The 22,770-nt window shown below is 43.7% G+C and overlaps 4 protein-coding genes across 7 annotated transcripts; all 4 read right to left on the bottom strand.

Moving 5' to 3' along the window:
- Positions 1 to 1,214: 1,214 nt before the first annotated feature.
- Positions 1,215 to 6,244, bottom strand: LOC100834598. Of its 3 annotated transcripts, XM_010232431.3 has the most exons (6): positions 4,889 to 5,946; positions 4,481 to 4,714; positions 3,114 to 3,565; positions 2,713 to 2,747; positions 1,642 to 2,587; positions 1,215 to 1,545 (listed from the first exon to the last, which is right to left on the bottom strand). In XM_010232431.3, the coding sequence occupies exons 3-5, from the start codon at positions 3,436 to 3,438 to the stop codon at positions 1,664 to 1,666; spliced, it is 1,284 nt and encodes a 427-aa protein (XP_010230733.1). In that variant the 5' UTR covers positions 3,439 to 3,565; positions 4,481 to 4,714; positions 4,889 to 5,946; the 3' UTR covers positions 1,215 to 1,545; positions 1,642 to 1,663. The 3 variants fall into 3 exon arrangements, with proteins under 3 accessions (XP_010230733.1, XP_003566616.1, XP_010230734.1); XM_003566568.3 differs by lacking the exons at positions 4,481 to 4,714; positions 4,889 to 5,946 and adding an exon at positions 5,961 to 6,244; XM_010232432.3 differs by lacking the exon at positions 4,481 to 4,714.
- A 1,208-nt stretch (positions 6,245 to 7,452) lies between these two features.
- On the bottom strand, positions 7,453 to 9,097 carry LOC100831833. Its single transcript, XM_003566564.4, has 3 exons — positions 8,789 to 9,097; positions 8,624 to 8,667; positions 7,453 to 7,893 (listed from the first exon to the last, which is right to left on the bottom strand). The coding sequence occupies exons 1-3, from the start codon at positions 8,865 to 8,867 to the stop codon at positions 7,723 to 7,725; spliced, it is 294 nt and encodes a 97-aa protein (XP_003566612.1). The 5' UTR covers positions 8,868 to 9,097; the 3' UTR covers positions 7,453 to 7,722.
- A 2,409-nt stretch (positions 9,098 to 11,506) lies between these two features.
- Positions 11,507 to 14,094, bottom strand: LOC100829693 (F-box/LRR-repeat protein 14). 2 transcript variants are annotated; one of them, XM_003566559.3, is made up of 2 exons: positions 13,819 to 14,094; positions 11,507 to 13,295 (listed from the first exon to the last, which is right to left on the bottom strand). In XM_003566559.3, exon 2 carries the CDS (start codon positions 13,281 to 13,283, stop codon positions 11,841 to 11,843), a length of 1,443 nt encoding a protein of 480 aa, XP_003566607.1. In that variant the 5' UTR covers positions 13,284 to 13,295; positions 13,819 to 14,094; the 3' UTR covers positions 11,507 to 11,840. The 2 variants fall into 2 exon arrangements, with proteins under 2 accessions (XP_003566607.1, XP_010230732.1); XM_010232430.2 differs by having other exon boundaries at positions 13,897 to 14,094.
- A 956-nt stretch (positions 14,095 to 15,050) lies between these two features.
- LOC100827876 (putative disease resistance protein RGA3) lies at positions 15,051 to 22,281 on the bottom strand. The gene is made up of 3 exons (XM_010232429.3): positions 19,815 to 22,281; positions 16,508 to 18,147; positions 15,051 to 15,607 (listed from the first exon to the last, which is right to left on the bottom strand). The coding sequence occupies exons 1-2, from the start codon at positions 22,066 to 22,068 to the stop codon at positions 16,511 to 16,513; spliced, it is 3,891 nt and encodes a 1,296-aa protein (XP_010230731.1). The 5' UTR covers positions 22,069 to 22,281; the 3' UTR covers positions 15,051 to 15,607; positions 16,508 to 16,510.
- Positions 22,282 to 22,770: the final 489 nt, after the last annotated feature.

Below are 22,770 nucleotides of genomic sequence, written 5' to 3'. Positions count from 1 at the left end.
TGTCTGGACACTCCAAACCTCCCCCAAATTTGGGGCAAGTTTGGGAGATCTGTCCGGACAAACATGACATTTTGTCCGTTTGGAGATTCCATTGGAAAATGATTTTATGAGCAAAATGTCCATATTCTCCCAAATAGAACATTTGGGATAACTTTGTGGGATGCCATTGAAGATGCTCTTAGCGGCCCAGTGAGTCATACTATCTCATTCCATTTGAAATACATGTTAGAGGAAAAAAAAACTACCAATCGGTTTTTTAGCGAGAGACCACCAAGTTGGGTTGTTGAAATAATAACTAACCGAGATAGTTTTCTCTCTCAGGTGTGCATAAGAAGTTCCAACCGGTAGTTATCTCACTCGGGTTTTTCATGAGGAACCAACTAATTTAAGTTCCTTATCTTTCGGTCCACTGTACAGAACTAGCAACAATATATCTCAGTTGGCTTTCTGGGCCATCAGTCGGAGATATTGTTGCATGAATTCATGCTATTACAAAATGTTTTATGCCACTTAATTCTTTGCTCGACAAAGTGCGGGCACCTAGAGATTCTAATGGAGTTCTGCAAAACAAATATAGATGGACGCGTTTAAGTTGAATCCTGGATTTAAGCGGTTCTCGAGGCACAACTGCACAAGGGAACCAGCTCAGGTCGCAACTCGCAAGTTAGTGGTTTCGTTTTCCCAACAGTCCTTCAAAATACACGAGGCCAACACAAAATTTTAATCAACTGACAACTATTACAAAAATCATATTTGGCATGTGTACATCAAAGTTATAATATTAAAAAACATTTTCATTATTAATCCAATGATGTTATTTTTACATCCCAACAAACCTCATACTACTAATCTAATAGACGATGAATTTTTATTGCATAGATTTCCATATTGGTCTTGTATATTTAGAAGGAGAAAGTATTGACAAGACTCCACGTCAGATTTGTGGTTACGGCCGATTTTTTTCAGTGTTACTAGTTCAACTAACAGATATCATTAGCTTTAGAAACGGATAAATAGATTTATTTAGATCCTAGATCCACATCAACTAACAAGATGCACTGACCACAGATGCATGCTTAGAAAGAACACATATAAAATCATAAAGACAATCTTAATCTTCAGGATAACCGTTCATCACTGGGTGCCACGTCTTGTAAAACCTACATGGTGCGTGCGCACCGCCGGATGACCTACATTATTTGAACTCCTGTGTCTTCACCATGAAATCTGAGCTACTGCCATAACATAATCATATTGTGCAATAAACTATCTGGATGCTAGTTCAAAATTATGTGAGCGAACTAACATTAAAATTACAAGAGAATGGAAAGATAACAATATACCATTGCGGATTTAAACCCAAACCAGCCTGGGACTTTTTGTCTCGAAGACTATCCCCCTTCTCTATTCTATTACATTGCCTAGTGAAGAACAAGACATATTCTAGTTCCACAAAGCGTGCTTTAACGAATATCACCGAAACTTACGATATGGTAGCTTGACGGCTCTATCCTTGCTCAGGACCTCACACCATCTAAAGGTTACCTAAGAACAAAAATATGGAGAGATCACACACTGTTATCTCGCGAATAATCAAATTCCATCGCATTGCATTTATGACATGTTTTATAAGATGCTAACCACTTTAATCATGTGTAGCTGGCTATTCTCTCCAATGTCTTGCCCAGAAACCTTTCTTTCCTGTTGGCTCACTCCCCAGAAATGATCTTGGTGGTCGAGAACCAATCGAAAAATGCCTCTTTAAAAATGGTCGACGAAATGAATCCTTCATGCTAGAACTTGTGCCTAACCTGGGTTCTCTCACTTTTTTCTTCTGGTGCTTAGAGCTCCTATCTATATCAGTATCTGACATCACATTTTTGGATTTCCTGTTCTTAATCTTTGAGTCCAACTTACCAAATAGTTTTGCTGTACGTTTCTCGCCATGAGTGCATACAGGACATGGCGGATCATATTTCTCACTTTCTGCGGTTATACTATCCAAACAGTTTGCATGGTATGCATGACCACAGAATAAAACAGCAACGACACCCAGGTCATGAGCACTCCATGTAGACCGTTCCTTTAATAGCTTTGAACATAGCTTGCATATCCCTTGGTCAGAAGAGAAAGCAGTAGACTGTGAATCATTAGGTCTAGATATTTTACTGGTAATTGAGCCAAAGAGCTCACTGTCAACTGACCACCGCTCTCTTTGCGATGATACCACCAATTCAGAAAATGTGCGATTTGACCACCCATCAGATGATCCACCATGTTGGGATCCTCCTGCAAACAGGTCATTGCTGCAGGTAGAGAGCATGGAACTCGATGGCCTTCCTTCTGCATAGCTACTCTCACTGAAGGACTTGAGAGATGGGATCTTGCTGTCCGAGATCTGCCTATACAGTTGATGTCCAGGTGATCGACGTGCTTTCCTCATTGAAAATGAGTCCATGTGAAGGGAATGACACCTCGAAGATGAAGGATCTGCTCTCGATACTAGGGGTGGTGTTGAAGGAAGGGACTTTGATGTCTTTATGTCTGAAGCAACAGTTAGCCTGTCTAATGATTTACAAGAATTTACCTACACAAGATCATGATTGGTGAAGAACTATCAAAAACAACTGTGCCAGTCTTACATATCATTCGGAAAACAAGAGTGGTAGGCTATAAAATATAGCTGCAATGTTCAATAGTGCTGGTGCATACCTCAGAAGTTGAATTGCTTGCGTTGGATTGAACAGCTGAAAACATGAAACAAATATCAGCAAAAAATTGCATATTTTTATGGCGCAATGTGAACTCCAAGTGTAACAGAACTGATTTCTTTACTTCGTTTTCTAGAAATGATAAATATCTAGTGAAAAGCAAAGAAGATAAAATTGGACTCGAGTGCACATACAATGAAAATGACACCACTAGTTTAAAAATGCCTCTCAATGTGACATTATTCATGTAATATTCCACCCACATAGGTAGCTTCATTCTGTTCTACTAAAATATATATGTATCTTCATACATTTTGCGACTACTATAACTATTCAGTCAATAATACTAAATCCAGATGGAAGAAAAAACCCAGATAAAAGGATATCAGTTTATAAATATACCTCGAGGATCAGCTTTCAAATGTTTGGAAGCTTCCATCTTGTCAGATTTTTGCCATTTGACCCCTCGGAACACATCAGAAAGGCTATCCTCATTGGAGTGGCCTTCGGTTGGTGCACTGGAACCACCCTTTAGTTCCGGCCTAATGTTTCCACCATTCTGATTGGAAAACAGTGCTGTGTTTTCCATTATATCCTCTATGTGTGTGCGGTTATCCCAGCGGAAGCTCCATGACGGCGACTGCCTTGTCCTGTATGCTGAAACTTCAGCTGAAGCTATAGATGGCTGAGGTCTCTCTTTAGCAGCTATGCAACAATTAGCTCCCATGTTTATTGTCTAGAAGAAATCAATTCGCCTTATTGCATTCACTTATGTATAAACAAATCTTCAGGACTCATCCATATGATGAAATACTGGAAGTCATACATAATATGCTCACCCTCCCAAGATGACACTGTAAAACAATAACAACCATATTATTTTTAACAAAGAAAATTAGGACTTCAAGAAAATACTATCCTAGTATAGGTGGGGTAATTCACAGTTGTACACTTCTACTAGAGACATTGGGAGATAACTGATGGGTGCAAAACTAAAATAAGAAACCAACTCCAACAAGAAGATAAGAAGCATCAGGAACAAGTTTATTTAAGTCAACGTAGGACAAGTGTTGAACTGTTTATTGAACTTTGAGACAGATAAACTCCAGACTTGAAAACTGTTTATTGGTCCTATAATACAGAAACTAAATGCAGGAGGGATTCAAATTTAATTGTCAGTTTGGCTTTGAGAGTTCAATAAGCACATCTAAAAATAATGAAAATCTGGATGCAAATTTCAAGTGTATTTTCTGGACATGTAGCTCGCTTAAAGTTTGATTCAACCTTCTAGACACATGGCCTTCATCAGGCCACTACAAAGTTCTAAATTTCACCTGAAAGCCAAAAATTTATCTAATTGAAACAAAAAAAACTGACAGAAATATTTTATTTTTCATATAATTTTGGCAGCACCTAGGTAGGAAGGCTAACAACTTTCAGTGAAAATACAGGGAGGAAGGTATTTTTGGATGAACATGATTTTATTCCCCTGCTTATTTCTGTGTAATTCAGTGAACTTTCTGCTGTTTTCTAGGCTAAAAGTTCTTCAGATTGCCCCGAGCAACTTTTAATTTCCTGTTATGATACATACACTGAACTTTGAAATATCGCCCCTTTCATCTAAAAAAATGCCAAGATATTCCTAAACTACCGCAGTCAGTAACACAAGACAGTAAATAAAGATGGGACTACATATAACGGTGACACCTTTATTTTTTGTAAAAAGACAATCAATTTTTCGGCCATTAGATTGACTCTTTGAATACAACCTCGTCTCCATCAGCGCCAGCTCCTTTTGGCGGCTAGAATCAAGTCCATAGTTTTGAATACGTCGCGATCTCGTCGTTATGGCGACGCTTAAGCGTCGTGGCGCCCCTGGGCTCCGTCGTGTCGACCCACGCGACAGAAATCGCCTGTGGCATCGCTGTGGTGTCCTGTGGCGTCGAGATGACGTCCGCAGACGATACAGCCGCTGTAGCGTTGAGAATACGACGCCACACCGCCTAAACAGAGCAGTTCGTGCGGGCGCGCGCAGGAAGGAGATAAACAGTAAGCGGGAGTGAGGAAGAGAGAGGAGACTGAAATAGAGAATCTATTGACCAGATAGAAGAGAAATTGGGGGGAAAGCAGTCCGCGCGGAGGAAGGGAGAAAGAGAGAGGAAAGGGAATCGACTGACCTGCAGTTCCATCCCCCATCTCCAGCGGCTACAGCGCCAGCAGCTCCATCCCCTGTTGCCAGCGGCTCCAACCCCCATCTCCGGCAGCTCCAGCAGCAGGTATGTCTTCTCTTCTTCTCCCCTCCTCTCTCTGCTCTGTTCTTCTCTCCCTCCTCTGTGCTCTGTTCTTCTACTACTCTGTTCCGCTCCCCTCTCTCCCTCCTCTACTCTGTTCTCTTCTACCGATGGTTGTTTAATCTCAGATATTTTGTAAAATCTGAACTGATGTTGATCATTCTTAATGCAGGCTGTTTTGGAGAAATGGAAAGGGGATGTGGGCTGCACAACCTCCAACATCGAGCTATGCATATGTACTAAATTGATGATTTATATGGTGCCATTATAGGTTAGGATATTTCTGTGAAGTCGCAACGCCACACGCCACAAGCGTTACAAAGCTGTGAGGGGGGTGGGTCGCCGCAACTCGCCACGCCGTATTCAAAACTATGATCAAGTCTTCCATCTAACCCCTCAGCGGCTCAGCCTAACCACCCCAACACTAACCCTTAAGCCCAGCATGGTCGCCTCTCTCAGCTTTGCCCCCACTGCCGCAGCTACACTCGGGCCAAGTTAATATCGACTGCAACTTTGAAACGGTTGTGGTATAGAAATTGAGATCGAATATCTCTTTGTTGAGTATCATCTTAAAGCACAATGGCTAACAGAACACAAGAATATTCCTTAAATTGTGGTTATGCATTGTATATTTCCAAAAAAAATTAACAGGCGTGAACATAAGGGGTTGACAGTAACAATGCGAAAACAAAACCACGCAACTACGGTTCCTTTTTTAGTATGCAAAACAGAAATTTTGATCTATCCGTCTCAATTTGGCAATTGTTAGTTTCCATCAGAATTAAATCAACTCGTACGATTTCAACTATCGAAACCATATACCCTATTTTTCTCTCTTTCCGCAGAACACATGACATGACAAAAAAATCTAAGCTTATGAATTCCATAATTTCTCGACAAAAATAAAAGCACCTAGCTCCCCCCATCGTCCACCGAATCCACAATTGTCAGAAATTACCTCGAATCCATACGAAAATTAAGCCCCAAGCGGAAAGCCGGAGCGGGCACAAAATATGGAGCAACGGCGGTCGCAATTCGACCGAGACGGACTCCCGGCGGAGGCAATCCGGGATCCGGGGTCAGATCCCACGACGCCGGTCGCTAGGGGCCGTCGGCGGGCGCCCGCGCGGGAGCTAGGGTTAGGGCCGGGAGACGCGGAGGCGGGGAGAGGAGAGGAACAGAAGGGCGAGGAGGGAGGGAGAAAGAGCGCGTGGTGGGTGGTATGTGAGGAGTGGGTACGAAGACTGGTGGGAAATGGTTTTCTTCCCGCTCCACGCGCCTGCTGCGGGGTGGAAGGAAATCGTACGCCGACGCTCTCTCGGGTCCCGCGCGGGCCCCAGTTCTGACGGACTCTGGGCCCGCTCACATTGACCGTGGTGTTTTCGGTCTCGGAGATGCCCTGGTACACTCTGCTCGCGGAGACGTTTCAACGAAGCTCAGCGAATCAGAGCTGACGCTCGCGCCACGTGGCACATATCTGCCGTAGTGTGCGGTCAGCCGTGTACTGATTCGTGGGCCGTGGGTTGTTCGCGGGCCTGGGCTGCTGGGAGTTGTGGGTCTAGCGCATAATTCAGGCCCGACTTATTAGTTGCCACTGGGGAGAAGATCGGCCCAGGTAATTTGGAATGTCTCCAATGGTGAGGGAAACCGAAGGACCGTATGAAGTCTGAATAAAGTCATGAATGATTCTCAAAAAATAAATTGGAATGTCATGATCTGTGTTGAGTCTCACTGAAAAAACAAAATTCCCTCAGAAAAACTCAAAAGAAAGATAAAAGACATGAGTCTGAAAAAATGAATATGAGAAAAAGGTACTCCACCCATAGAGAGACTAATATTTTGTCATTTTTTTGCGGGTAACAAATCCTTTGATATTACATGAAGATGAGTAAATTGAGTTAATCCTAGATAACCTCGTGAGCTCGATGGATGGTATACTTCCCTTGAGGCTTTCAAAACCACAGGTATTTGACCTCTCCCGAGGTTGGAAAAACCATCTAAATCACTCCCTGAGCCCATGGAAAGTTGTTCTGTGTTGCGACGTTTTGCTTAAATAGTGGCCGACGTTCTGCATATTAAAGCTGCTCGCAATCTTGCTCAACTGACCAAAGGACATGTCGATGTCCGTGTGAGCCTTGTCCATGCACCTGCCGACATTGCTGGCATTTTTGACGACCAGGAATGTAAAACACATCTATGCATAAATAAAACTCTCTCGTGAACTTAAAAGAAATCCATTACAACTAATGCTAAACATTATCAGCCATGCAGCTTGATCACATCACACATTATAGAAGTATAGATATGAGTACTAGTTAAAACAGTCGCAGAAGAAATGAGAACAGTACTAATTAATTAAAAGTAATTAACATGTAAAAACAAGTGTACCCAAATCGATCTCTAGTGCATGTTCTCGAATGTAGTCACTAACTAATCAGCAACAATGACAATGAGAGTTCCAACCAAGAATGCACAACATATATATGTCCACATAAAAGTAGTGTACACTGCACAAATACATATACACACATATATATATGTTTCACACACACGTGTCGCGATATCAATACATGAGATTTATTTGAGGACCAAATTGATACATATGTAGCGCATATCATATGTTTCCCATATATATGAAGCTATCGGCCGGTCGATCTTGATCATCGAAGCACTTAACATCCAGCCGTTGATCCCAAGATATATAGAACTCAGTTAGGCAGTTAGTTAGGTATGTCCTTGAAGTGAGGCTTAGCCATGGTCGGAGACGGGTCGTAGGTCCCGTAGTCGTTCGTGTTCTTCACCTGCCTGAGGATTCTCCCGCCGTGCAGAGCCACCACCAACACCTCCTCGTCTTCCTGCTGCAGCTGCTCCGTGGATGATTCGGACGTCTCCTGCCATATGCACGCATGTATGCACGTAATGAGCAATGCAAAATTAGCTAGTTAACAAGACAATACATATGGTACTCATTTACTAACAATACATGTGTGATACCTTAAGGAAAACAATTCATGTGTGATACATTCCTGCCTGCATGCATGGAAGAATTGATGATGTTCATGATGCTATGAAATGTTTTGATCGTTCTTGTATTTTACGTAGTTTGTTGCTTCCTTTACAAGTATGTTGCAGTATGGCCATTTGGCGAGTTAGCACAATTGAACCATTTGAATCAAACCAGTTTGACGAACTGGCTTGATTCGAACTATTGTGATTCTAACAGCTCTCGAATGGTTTAATTGTGCTAACTCGTCAAACAAAATACGAGTATGAAGATTAACGTTGTACTATTCCCATGAGCTCTCCAGATGCACATGAGATGGAATAAAGGCAGAGGAAATTAAAGAAACTATTTGTCCCATACTTATTGTTCCTTAAAAAAATTAATGTGTCCCATACTTGGAAACACATAAGTACATATATACTATAACTCAATACATGCCTAAGTTTCTCTTAAAAGTTTTTTTTTGTTGCATTTGCGTCAGAAGTTAAGAAAAATCTTGATGGCTAGAAGGGCAGGATAAAATGACAGAAATTAATATGCATCATATCATAAGCCAAAGATATATATATATACACATGCATCGTATCACTAGCTAGCTAGTTCGGTGATTTAAATACCATTGATCCTACTTGATCTTGGTCCAACAACTTCCTCTGCGCTCCTGCATCAAAGAAACTACGACAAATCACAACCAAACTCGAGCACACATGCAACTAACAAATGCACCCCTTAATATATTTCTCCGATGCGCTCGAAGAAAAAAGGACCTAGCTATAGCTAACCTGCAACCATGGAAGACAGGATCAGTGCCGCGAAGAAAAAGGCGACGAGATAGTTGCAGCTCGACTTGTTGATCTCCATGGCGCCGGCCCAGCCAGCATGCGGCTACCTTTCCTCAGCTTGAAAAGAGAGAGACGAAGATGCAGCAGCCAGCAGATAATGGCAGGAGAGAGAGAGGAGCGGAGCAGAAACCTTTCCTTGGTTTGGACACAAAGGAACCAACACACCCTGCAGACGTGAGTTGTCTGTCTGCAATGCTGAACAGAAGGGATTTTTCATATTGTTTATTAGCTAGCTATATCTTGTTAGTATTATCATTGTCTCTCTGGGGGCATGATGGCCGGGGACGTGAATCTCAGTGGAGTGTGCTGTTTATTGAAATCAAAAGGTATGGGTCAGAGCTTTCCCCGTGGAATTTTTCAGGGCCTTGTAGTCATCATGGCGCGCATTCGACCGGCCTTGCTGGTGCCGCTGCCCGTTTGATTAACTAGCTATAATAGATAGCCCATAAGCTAAAGCAACTGACCATGCAAATAGTCTACAGTAATCATATATATTGTACATACAATCTTCGACCACTATTTCTTGGAGTGCAATAACGGCATACTGTATTTTTTTTTCCTCTTCTGAAATAATGTCACATCCAACAATGCGACCGGTTGTTGTGTTCGTGATCAAGCTGATCCTGTGCTGCAGGTTGGTGTGTGTGCCACAAATTCAGATATTAGAATAATTAACTTGATTAAGCCTGAAGGAATTTTGTGAGTTTGACGGGAGTGGTCTCATTAGTCAGAGATCTTCAGTAGTGGTGTCTGATGGCCATGCACGCAACATGGCGAGCACTGAGCAGGCAAGGTCATAGTTTACTTGAGGTTTGAAACCATGATGATGAACAGGGCAGAGGTTAAAAGCCTGCCTAATTGCTTTTCCGGCATGCAGGCATGGAATTATGCTGCCTCTAATTTCTCTCTCTCCCTCTTCACTATATATACATAATACATATATACTCTTGTGTATTTCTAGCTGCAGAGTACAGTAGAAGGTATTTTCTCTGCAGGGATATATCATTTTTCTCTTCATTATGCATGCTTCTAGTGCCATACTTCTAAATTGCTTTGTTTAGAATATACTTCTAAATTAGTGTGGTATAAATTAATTTTGGAGTGCATGCACGCAATTATATGTGGAGTGGAGGACGTGTAGGATTGTGAGAAGAAAACTATTGATTCAGCTACCTGGCAGTCAACCTTATGGGCTGTGGCATAAAGTAATCGGAATTCAGAGACTTTACATAGACAATGTGATCAAAGGAGATGCTCGCCTTGCTAGTGGGGAACTGCTTTATTGTTTTGGGAATATTATGTTCTCTAAATCGGATTAGGAGGGCAGCAGACGATGACAACCGGAACTAACTAGCTTAGTGGAGGATAAAGATGCCATGCATGCATATATGTCTTGCAGCTTTCCTCTTTAAACATGAGTAAAATATACAGGACCTAGTACCAGCTAGTCTAGTCTAGCTAGTTTAAGTTAAGTAGGAGTAGAACTATATATCTAGTGTCTAGTGTGTTAAAGCTCACTGATTATCAACTTTTATAAAGTTCGTGATTGAGAAATAATTTGTCTGTTCATATATAGCCAATGGTGGAAAGAATGTGTAGTTTGGAGATAGGATCATATGATGATATGAACAAATGCTTTGAGGAAATAATGGAAAAGTTAATCTCTGCAAAAGAAATTATTACTGGTTAACTATCATAAAGTTAATGCTTTAGTTAACAATAGGATGTCTCGGTCAAGTGTGAGTTTTGTTTTAGATGAGATTAGACAGTGGGTTCTTGGAAGTCGGGAGCTTATTTTCCTGAAGTTTAGTCGTTCACAAAACAAGGTTGCAGATTTATTAGCTAGCTCTGCTAGGAGGGGGGAGGGGGTCGAGGGTCGGATGTCTTGCTGAATCGCCCCCATCCCTGTATCGTTTCAGCTATTGCTGATGATTGTAACCCTGTTACTTGATTAATAAAGCTCCATATTTCCCCGCAAAAAAAAACTATCATAAAGTTAAAAACATATTGAGTTGATGGGCAGAATGATACAGATCAAAGGGGATCCGGTCTCTGCTGATGGATGACCTGTCTGTTCAGATATAATGTACTCCCTCCCTCCGTTCCAAAATAAGTGACGTGGATTTGTATATATTCTTATACAAATTCACGTCACTTATTTTATATAAATTCACGTCACTTATTTTGGGACGAAAGTCACTGCCATGCAACCAAGAATATTGCTAATTCGTCATGGAGAACAGGAATAATGTTGTCGTCCATTGGACGGTAAGACAACCCACACAGTACCATAGTACCATACGCATGCCTTCTCTTCCCTTGCTGTCTTTACTCTGAGTTGAGTGTAACAGGAGTCTGTGAACAGTGATCAGTAATCATAAGTGTGTGCTTTTGTTGCTTGCTGAACCACAGACCACTGCACAGCAGCACTAGGGAGGGATTTAAGAACCAAGAATATTGAGCTGATGAAAAGTTAAAAATATAAAGAAAGGCAACATATATAGCAGCATCAATCGGTAAACATATAGACATGCCCTCACTATAGGTTAACCAAACATAGAGAAGCTATTCAGTCTGAAGATGGAGCCGTGGATCAGAGCTCTGTCTCCAGAGCAATATTCATTACCCGTTCACAAGATCTAGAACAGAAACAGGGAATCCTGGGGCTGACCTGTGTTTTTTTTCGAAAGGGTAAAGAGAGTGGGAATTAAGCAACAACAATTACGGAAGTAGCTACAGTACATAAGTGGTGTCTGCTACAATAGATTGCATTCATAAAAGTCCACCATAAGACTCTCAATGGGCAATGGCAAACCATCGCAGTACATGTAGAAGGTAAAAGAAAGTTCAGAGAAGTGAGATGGCTAGGACAACGGTTTAACAACAGATGAATCTGGGTCCGGTAATGCATCCTTATCTGACGATGCAAAGCTTAATGACTTCAGAAACAGGTTTTAAGCTGCTTAGTTTGGAGGCCACTTCATCAACAGTCTTACAAGATCATTCTTTTAAGAGCGACGGCGTCTGGCACTTCAGTGGAGTAGTGAACTAACCTGGCAGCCCCCTGCACAGTTTGCAGAGAGACTCTCGGACAATATTCAATGATCAGAGACTCTAACTTATGAGCTTGGACCAGTTCAGCAACTCCAATATCAGTCACATGATGACAACACCGGAGTGTGAGATTACTCAAGCGCGGCATATGCGTGATGAAGCGCATCCCAGCATCAGTTACAGCCTCGCAATCTGCAAGCTCAAGTGTCTCCAGGAATTGTGCAGATGAGAGGCCCTTCATCCCCTGGTCATCGAAGAAGTGGGCACCATTTAGCAGAAGAACACGAATTGGGCAAGACTGAATGAGCACCAAAAGACCCTTCTGTGTGAATCCTATTTCTATTGGATAATCAGGAGAACAACATGTAAATGTGAATTCAACAATCTGAAGCATTGGACAGTTGAGAGCTAGAGCCTTAAGACTGTCATCAGTAAATGACGTCGTGTAAGCATGATTGTAGTGGAAGCAAGGCCTGAGCCAAAGTGAAATGCTTTTAAGGTTGTTGCAGCTCCGGGATAAAGCAATCATGTCATTGTCATTTAGACCATGAACATACTCCAGACAAATCTTCTCCAATGATTTGCACTTCCCCAGGACAAAGCGGAGTCCAGTTTCTGGCCAAGTTTCAACTTGCACCAACCTCAAATCCTTCAATTTCTCACAGCATAAATCATGTCTAGCCATGGTGTGAGTGTCATATGAGGGATCGTAACCCTCAACCATGGCACGAGAAGAAGGCCAAAATCCTCCCTTCATCTCAAACTCAAACTTCTGGAGCTTCATCCATCCTGAACCAAACTTCAGGAAGTCATACTGTCTGATTCCCTTGCACCTCTTAACTACAAGTTCTTCCAACGATCCGCCCCAACCAAAGTACTCGAGCCACTCTATGCTGCCTACTCTGTTGCATTCAATGAGGTGGAGAGCAGATAGACTCTTGCAACCAACAGCCACTGAGAGAAGCCCACTTGAAGTTATACCTGGTGCGGAGTGCAGCCTAAGGGTCATCAATTTCTTGCAATGGGCTAGATAACCAAGTCCAGAGTCATTGATGTATGAGCAGGAGCTTAAGGTGAGATCAGCAAGTGAGGGGCAGCAGGATGAAAACAAAAGGAGGCCTCGGTTGTCCAACTGATTCCCATGGCCAGGTATCCGACCAGAGTAATCAATTTCCACTTTCCATAGATTTGGGAACCGGGAGCACAGTGACGACAAGGCTTCTGTAGCAGGGCAAAGGCCGTAGCCGACACGGATAGCACCCCTTTGATCCGCCTCGATCCTGTAGATCAACTTCGACACAAGAGAAAGGGAGTTCCGATCACTTGTGCTGGTAATCCTCTTTACGATCTCTGCCAGCAGTGCCTCAGGAAGATCCTCCATCGAGTAATGCAGCTGCAACATTTGGGTAAAGTCAAGGTTCAGAAGGAATCGACAATTGAGAAAAGTCAAAGTTCAGAACAAATCCAGGGGCACTGGACTGAAATTAATAGAAAATCAAACGGAAGCATATGATTCCACCCAAAGCAATGAATCATATGAACCTATGAAGATATTCATGAAGTTTCTGTTTCTGTTTCTGTTTAAATTAACATAAAGCACATTATTGGCCACTAGAACGCAACGAGCACAGACGAAACAGCAAAGAACCGACCCATGGGCAAGAAATGGTAGATTTACCAAGATCACGCTGATCTGAGACCTCGTTTTGAGTTGGCATCAGTGAACGGTGGCCGTAATTATGACTGTCCTAAGGCAGCGAATATAGTAAAAGAATCGACTTCGCCAAGAGAGATAGCTACTGCTGGGGTTCCCTCCAGCCTCGTCTCAATCAAGGATGCACAAAATAATCATAACAAGAAACATTTGTGGAATACGTACGTATGGGATGGGCAAAATCAACCAAAGCCATATATACCTCAAATTAAGGAACCAACCAAGAGAGGCTAGGGTTGCGTTTTCCTCATCTTGAGACGGAATCAAGAGACGGTGGTACCTTCAGCGCGACCGGGAGAGAAGAACGGGATAGAAACGGGGCGCCTCCGCTCGATCAAACCAAGGGTCTTCAATTTCCGACAGAAAGTGCAAAAACTTAAAACCCTAGTCTCGCTCCCATAGTCACCCCCCGGCCCGACTCCCGTGTCCCGTCTCTTTGTTCGAGCGGAAAGGGATGAACATTGAACAGCGACAGAGCGGCCTTGCAGAATGAAGCAGCAAGGGAGGGCGTTGGCATGGTGGGCCGGCCCACTACTCATTTCAGACCTTTTGTTTCTCCGATCCTCAATTCAGACTTCAACAGAGTTTATCTTCAAAATTTGGTCAAAAAAAAGTTTATCTTCAAAATTCTGGAAATGCCCCCTAAAAAAAATCTGGAAATGCAGGGAGGAAGCTTTTTTGGAAATTCAACTAGACAAAAAAATATAACACTGAAGTATTTATAAAAAAGTTCCTATACGGCAGATGCTCCTCGTGAAAACCATTTAAAAAAATTTATTAACCATCTATGGTAAATGTAAGTATATTTGTACCTTTAAACTCTGCTCTTTCATTTATATTGTACTCTCTCCGTCCCAAAATAAGTGACTTGAATTTATATATTCTTATACAAAGCTACGTCACTTGTTTTGGGACGGAAGGAGTATTTCTCATTAAAAATTTCTTGTCTATTTCGCCTGTGGTTGCTCTTCTCAGTTCTTCCCCTAGTAGAACCCCAAATAACAAGTTGTAGCTTCAGCACTGTCTCGCCCCATTTTCCAATTTCTTAGCTGTAGCCCCAAAAATGTACTCCCTATGTTCAAATTGACGTTCTGGAGAGTTACGATAGCTTTGCAAAACGGAACGGAATTACGGAGGTAACAGTTGTTAAACACTAAGATTCTTTGCTGAAATCTTCATTTGGAAGACCATGAGCCCATATTTTGCTACCATCCTGATTCTTTAAACTAGTAGAGTTTGTATGAGATCTCCAAATATTTAAATGGATTTCTTCCAGAGAAATTGGCATCCGCTCCAGTTTTCTTTGTTTTGTTTTAGTTCAGAAAAAAAAGGGTTACAGAACGGTGACCACTAAGCTTATTTTATAATCTTGTGTGGATGAATAACCATGAGAACAAAAAGAAGTTGGTTCGTTAAAAGTCAAGTAAAAGTGCCAGACACAACTTGAGTGTTACTAATATACAGCTTTTTGGGCCAGAATTCAACACCTAAATACTTGAATCCAGCGAAAGCAAAGCATCACACTCTAGACATGTTTGGCTAGAGGCCTGGATAGGGTTTCAAACTTGGTGATTCTTGCCTGCCTATGCAAACCCAAAATTGCCGGTTTGGTTTGCCTCAGGAAAAGGAACAGGGGGAGATGATGGCACGAGAAGAAACCGGGCTCAGGCCACCAACTCTGGTAGCCTGGTCAGGCGCTGCGAATGATATCCGGCTGCCACTCGATCCAAACAAGCCCTGAATATGCCTTCCATGACTGAGCCACCGGCATGCCGCGGCGTCAGCTATTCAAAATACCCCAATGCTGTCAAGTTGTCGATAATCAACTCCTCCTGGCGACCCTGGATTAGTGCGCAATTCCTCCTGCTTCAGATCCAATAGCGCGGCACGCCGACACATTGATCCATCTGTCCTTGCGCAAAATCCTCCATTGTCTCACACCATTCAGCATCTTGCTCTGTATAGACCCCCACTCCTTTCCAGTGAGCACCCTGGAAAACCACATTTCATTCTGTAAGCGCCAACCACCCATAGATATGGAGGATATTTCTGATAAGAAACTCCACATATGCTGAGCAATGCAATCAACTATGTTTCGTTTTAGGTGGTCAGAAAAACAATTGCATGGCGAGAAGGCTATGCATCGGCAGAGAAAACAAGGAACCGCAGATAGGTGGTGATGTCACTACGCTCATATGCGGCACGTAAAGCTCAACTGAGCGGACCATAAACATGTTCAACCTATTAGGACTACTGTCAATTTTTGAAGCTACTCGGAATGACAAAAAAATATGAAAAGATCCAACTGTAAAGATTGCAGTTCCACAGAGTTATATACTCCCTCCGATCCTAAATTGTTGTCGAAATATTACATGTATTTAGACGTTTTTTAAGAATAGATACATCCATATTTGGGCAAACTTGAGACAAGAATTTAGGATCGGAGGGAGTACTCCGTACTTATGTATGGGTTATAAAGTACTGAGTTTCTGTTATATGTGCTGCTATTAAACTAAACTTCTGGTGTTCACCTATGTCGTTGGCTACATGAGTAACATAACTTATTTGTGCACATGGTATACTCCTGACCAGTGTGTGCCAGAGCAGGACCTGGACTTCGAGCTGCACTCCTTCGAATATACAGTGACTAGCTGGCTAACATGGATACCAATACAACGCGTCAGTTTGACTTTTAGATAGGAACCCAATAATACTTCCATTCTGGTATATTATAACACATGCATATGTGTTGCGCTTGAATCTTTGGAGAATGACCGACTTTGTTGCTCTCCAGGTCAAACGAAAAAAAAAAACAGTTGTAAATAATAACTAGCTTTGCTCTGGTCAGTTAACTAGCAGAATATCGTCGACAAAAATAGATGCATTACTACCTGTCACGAGATGAGGATACTTGGGATATGACAGATCTTGAACCAATCCTTGCCTTTATCTTTTCTGCAATTTTCAATGAGTACAGAGCTACAACCACTGACAATAAATTCCTCCAGTGCAACCAAGCATTGCAAACCTTCTGGCAACGAGACCAACTTTTGGCAGCAGCTTATCTCAAGATATTCAATTGCTACGAGCTCGCCTAGCCATTCTGGAAGGACCTCCAGATCAGTGCAATTGTTAATCTTCAGCTTCCTCAGCATGCTAAGGTGCCTAATGGCCTCTGGCAAAACATGTAACCTCTCACAGTATTCAATGGTCAGATCCTCAAGTTTTGGCCTGTGCTGTAATATGTTCCAATCATTCGATGATGCATAGCATTGTCTAATCCACAGTCTCCTGAGAAGTGATGCAGATTTTGAGGATGATGGACCGAGCATCCCCCCAACTGATAAAATCTCACTGCTGTTGGATAGTGACAAATCTGCTATAGCATCTGGGAGGCATGGTTTTGGTCTCATCTTTGTACATCCACTTGCAGTGACAGTTTTAAGAACTGGAAACATGAATACTTCTTGTTGACTGTCTTCACTATCCATTGCCAATGAAGTTGGCCAGATCTCCAAATCAGGCATGTCTTCGAAATGGAGTTCCTTCAGTGACTGGTATAATGTGTTTTTCTGTCCTTTCTCAAGTATTTCAGATCCCATGCTACTGACACCACTGATGCAGCGGAGCTCAAGAGATTGGAGATATGGAATATGACCAAGAGGTGGAAGGCATTTACAGTTAGGGATGTTGCCTAAACTTAGGGAGGTAATATTTGGAAGCCATGACTCCATGCTCTTCATCATCCAGCTGGGAAATTTAGTGCCCATGTAGCCATCTATTTCAAGGACTTCAAGGTTTTCAGGAGGCAAGAGAACTTCAATAAATGTTTCGACATTCTTTAGATCATCAAAAGAACACAAACTGGTCCATGCCAACGCCAAGTTTCCCAGTTTACTCTTGTTCCTCAAGTTTGCTCTCTTGGCATCGGTTGTCAAATCGTTCTTGTGTGAGCAGCATTCAATTCTAAGAAAGCCAGTTAGAAGATTTAGGTCTTTTAGCTCTGCGATACTGCTGTATCCTGCACCTATAATGAGTAAGGATAATGTTTCAAGTTTAGTCCATTTCCCAAATCCACCAGGTAGTCTCTCCAAAGATCGGCATTGGTCATTTTTTAGGTGCTTCAGATTGGTGCCTGCCATGCCCTCCGGCAGCTTGGCTAGCTCTTCACAACCAACAAGGCTCAAATTCTCCAACATCGTGAGGTTGGTTATAGACTCAGGTAGCTCACGAAGATTCCAACACTGGAACAAAATAAGTTCCTTCAAGTTATACAGATTCCCAACTGATGCAGGCAATTCCTCCAGACCGATATTCCATGAGAGATCCAAAGTCTGCAAGTTTGGTAGGTGACTTGTTGTTATGGGCAGTGCCAAACTGTGTGAATGATGTGATAAAATGAGAGTTTGGAGCTCTAGCAGGCCACCAATAGATCCAGGTAATTCTGATAAACTACTACAGTGAGACATATCCAGGGTATGCAGCCTTGTAATGCAGCCTACTGAGTTCGGAATTGCCTCAAGATCACTGTCTTGGAAATATGCCCTAGAGGCAATAATAAATTTGTTATTATCATATTTCATTGTTCTTGATAAATGTTTATTGCCCATGCTATAATTGTATTGATTGGAAACTCAAATACATGTGTGGATAAATAAACAAATACCGTGTCCCTAATACGCCTCTACTAGATTAGCTCGTTGATTAAAGATGGTTAAGGTTTCCTAACCATAGACATGTGTTGTCATCTAATAACGAGGTCATATCATTAGGAGAATGATGTGATGGACAGACCCAAACCTAAACATAGCTTTTGATCATGTCACTTAAGTTTAAGTTGCTTATGTTTTATTATGTCAAGTATTATTTCTTTAGACCATGAGATCATGCCACTCCCTAGTACCGAAAGAATACTTTGTGGGCATCAACCGTCATCTCGTAACTGGGTGATCATAAAGGTGTTTTTCAGGTATCCCAGAAGATGCTTGTTGGGTTGTATGGATCAAGACTGGGATTTGTCACTCCTTGTGACGGAGAGATATCTCTGAGCCCTCTCGGTAATATAACATCCTAATGAGCTTGCAAGCATGCGACTAATGTGTTTAGTTGCGGGGGTATTGTATTACGGAACGAGTAAAGAGAACTTGCCGGTAACGAGATTAAACTAGGTATGGCGATACCGACGATCAAATCTCGGGCAAGTAATATATCGCGAGACAAAGAGAATTGGATACTGGATTAATTGAATCCTCGACATAGTGGTTCAACCGATGAGATCTTCGTGGAATATGTGGGAACTATTATGGACATCCAGGTCCCGCTATTGGTTATTGATATTTGATCATGTCCACATGTTCTCGAACCCATAGGGTCACACACTTAACGTTTCATGTTGGTTGGGTTAGATGAGATAAATGATGATGATATCGAATTATGATTCGGAGTCTTGGATGGGATCCTAGACGCAACGAGGAGCTCCGGAATGTTCCGGAGATAAAGATTTATATATAGAAAGTTGTTTTCAGGGTTTTGGAAAGTTTGGAATATTTCCCGGTTTTGACCGGGAAGCTTCTAGAAGGTTCCGGAGGGATCCGGAGGGTTCCACCTTGAGGCCCACCTATCCCTGGGCTAAATGGGCCTGTGAGGGAGCACCCTGGCCTTAATGGGCCGAGGGGCTAGCCCACAGGGCCCATGCGGCCAGGAGGAGAGTCCTGGCCGCATGAGAGTCCTGGCCGGCCACGCCTCCTCTACCCCTATATAAATAGAAGGGGGGGCAAGGGAGAGAGACACCCCAAGCTTTCAGTTGGATCTCTCTCCCCTGAGCCCTCCTCTCCTCCTCTTCTCACGCGCACGGCGTAGCCTTGCCCGTGAAAATATTCACCATAGTCACCACGCCGTCGTGCTGCCGGGATCTCGTCTACCTCTCCCTCTCGCTTGCTGGATCGAGGAAGGAGGAGACAACGTGAAGCTGAACGTGTGGATACCAAGGAGGTGCTGTCCGTTCGGCACTGAGATTGATCTCATTGAAAGTTCCACTACACCAACAACGATCTCGTGATCGTAACGCTTAGCGGTCTACGAGGATATGGTGTTCATGATCCCTCTCGTTACATACATCTAGTATATATATTCTTGGGTTTCTTCCGCACTTCTCGTAGGAAAATTTTTGTTTCCTATGCAACGAACCCAACACACTGCACTGCGATAAATTCAGGTGCAACAAATTTGAGAGATTCCCGATATTTTCGGGCAATGCTTGGAGAATTCCACATTGTGAAAGGTTCAAGACCTGCAAATTTTGCAGTCTGCATACAGTGTCAGGCAGAGTCTCAAGGTTGGCACATCCTTTAAAATTCAAGGCTTGCAAACTTTGGAGTTTGCCAATGGAGCTGGGTAATGAACAAAGGAAATGGCAAAATGACATATTCAGATTTTGCAGGTTTTGAAGATGCCCTATGGAATCTGGTAAGGTATGAAAGTGGCAAGATGAAATATTCAAGGTTTCTAGATTCTCAAGGCTGCATATTGACATGGGAAGCATATAAAGGTTGGTACAATTGGATAAATGAATTGTTTGCAGATTGTGGAGTCTGCTAATGCAGTTGGGCAGAGTTCTGATAGGGGATGAAGAGACATCCAAGTACCTCAAGTGTTTTAATCTACCAACTGACTGGGGAAGCTCCATAATTTGGCTGCCTCGCAAATCTAGTACTCGCAAGCACCTGAAGTGAAGAAACAACTGAATATCGAGAGCATAACCCCAGGAATGTAATGCACGGACCCTGTGAAGCATGCTCCAGAGAACTTTAGGAACCTCCATGTCATCAGCCAATGATGCATAGTGGCATGCTTCAGTGTGCCCATTGACATTCTTAGAATTGATCATCTGGACTTCATCCCCTGCTACAGATTGAGCAAGGTCATGCACCAAGTCATGAATCTTGTACTTAACATTGCCATCTTCTTCTAATTCTTTCTTCGATAAATCATGCTCCTCTACTTCTTGAAGGAAAGACATCCACAATAAGTGCTCAAAATAGTCATTCGCTTTATCAGAAACTGACTGACAGCCATATTTTGCAGGTTCAATCAAGCCAAGAGCAATCCACTGCTGAATAAGCTTATCCCTGTAAAACTCATGGTTTCTAGGAAATACTGCACAATGCGCAAAGCACTGCTTTAGACCAGGTGGCATTTGGTCATAGGTAAGCTTGAGAGATGGCAAGATTGTCTCTTCCTTATCCAGCTGCCATATTTCACTGTCCTTAACAGCAGTCCATGATTCCTCATTCCTCTTAAACCGCAACATGCTCCCAAGAGCCTTCGCTGCCAACGGCACACCACCACATTTCCGGATAATCTCCTTTCCTGCCTTGACCAATTTGGGATGCAAATTGTCTTCCCCGTCCTCAAAAGCCTTTCCCTTGAACAGCTCCCAACAATCATCATCCGAGAGACCCTTGAGCACGAACGGTGGCACAGTGCGCACCATCGTGCTGACTTTACGGCTCCGTGTCGTCACGATGATCTTGCTTCCCCTCTTGCCATCCTTGAGGAGCAGCTTCAGCTTCTCCCACTCCTCCTGGTTCTGGCTACATACATCGTCAAGCATGTCGTCAAGAACCAGCAGGTACTTCTTCCCTGTGAACGTCTCCGACAAGAAATCGGCAATGGCCTCCTTGCTAGTTAGATCACGCTTCAACTTGGACACGCTCACGATCGGCTGAATCAGCCTCCAGAGGCTGAAGTCAACGGACATGGAGACCCAAATCCGGCGGTCGAACACCTCGTCGTTGGCCCTCCGGTCGTTGAACACCAGCTGCGCGAGCGTCGTCTTGCCGAGGCCGCCGAAGCCGACGATGGGGATCACAGACACGTCCTCCTCGCTCGCCGCGTCAAGCACCAGCTTCATGAGCTTCTCCTTGTCCGCGGCCCTCCCGACCGTCTTGGCCTCGTCGACCTTGGAGATGGTCTCGCGCTTCGGAGGAGCAGCCGGATGCGCCGGTGGGGAAACATTCGGATTCAAGCGGAGCCTGTCTCTCCCGGCGGCGACCGCATCCAGCTTCCGCCTCAGGGACCTCAGCCTGTGCGCCATGACGACGGAGCGGAAGATGCAACGGTCGGCGGTGGAGCCGCACACCGTGTTGCCCCGGCCCCGGCGGCGGCGGCGGGCGGCGCGCAGGTCGGTGTGGCAGGCGTCGAGGAAGTCGTCGATTTCGTGGGCGAGGTCCTTGAGCTTGCGCAGCCAGTCACGGACGGCGCTGTCGCCGCCGCCGCCGCCGCCGCGCGCCTCCGCGTCCGCGAGAACGCCACGGATGGTGGCGAACTCGTCCTCCATCGCCTTCAGGTCGGCCCTGAAGCTCCGCAAGAGCGCGAGCTCACCCCAAACCGAGGACCCGAACTTGGCTAGTACCGCCTTCACAATGCCCGAAGCAAGAACCCCCTCAGCCATGGATCTCTCCCTCCCTCTCTCTCTCTCCGAAGAATTCCTCTCTAAACCATGTCGCAGTGCTGGTCAAATCTCTCTTCCTCAGTCTGTGTAGGTTGTGCTGACAGTCAGCCGATGTGACATACAAGTAGTAAAAGAAAACTCTTCTCAGCATATCGATAATCAGTTTCGTTTGTTTGACTCTAGAAGGAGAACAGAATCACCGCAACATTTCTAAAATATCGACGTCTATGTCAACGTCTCAAATTCAAGCGTGGCCGAATCTACGTCTACACCTATTAATAAACGGAGTAGTGTTTTCTTGGTCCTCGTCCGTCGGTCCAGTTTACAATTTAGTCCTTCAGTTTTTTGTTATAATTCATCCAAATTGCGAACGGAACTGGTTTGTTTAGCAAAATATGAGCTATTATGCAATTTTGCCGTCTCCGATCCAGGGCAAGGAGGAGCCGTGCAAGGATCGGTCAGCCGCCACGCATCTCCCTGCCCCTGTTTGACTCCCCGCGCTCGCACCGGCTGCCGCCGCCTCGTCCCCCTCATCTGCGAGGCGCCGTTCAGGATTCCCCATTCCAAGTCGTGCCGTCCCGTCACCCTCCTCTACGTGCCGCCATGCGGCTAGTGGCAATGAAAGAAATCAAGAGGACGTGTCAACGCACGGACGCTGTACTAATTAATATTGAAAACAATAATCTTTATGTTCTAAATACA

The sequence above is a fragment of the Brachypodium distachyon genome, chromosome 2 (assembly GCF_000005505.3).
Source record: "Brachypodium distachyon strain Bd21 chromosome 2, Brachypodium_distachyon_v3.0, whole genome shotgun sequence".
Classification (NCBI taxonomy): Eukaryota; Viridiplantae; Streptophyta; class Magnoliopsida; order Poales; family Poaceae; genus Brachypodium; species Brachypodium distachyon.
The sequence above is the reverse complement of the archived record's forward strand: the minus strand, read 5'-3'. Positions and strand labels throughout refer to the sequence as shown.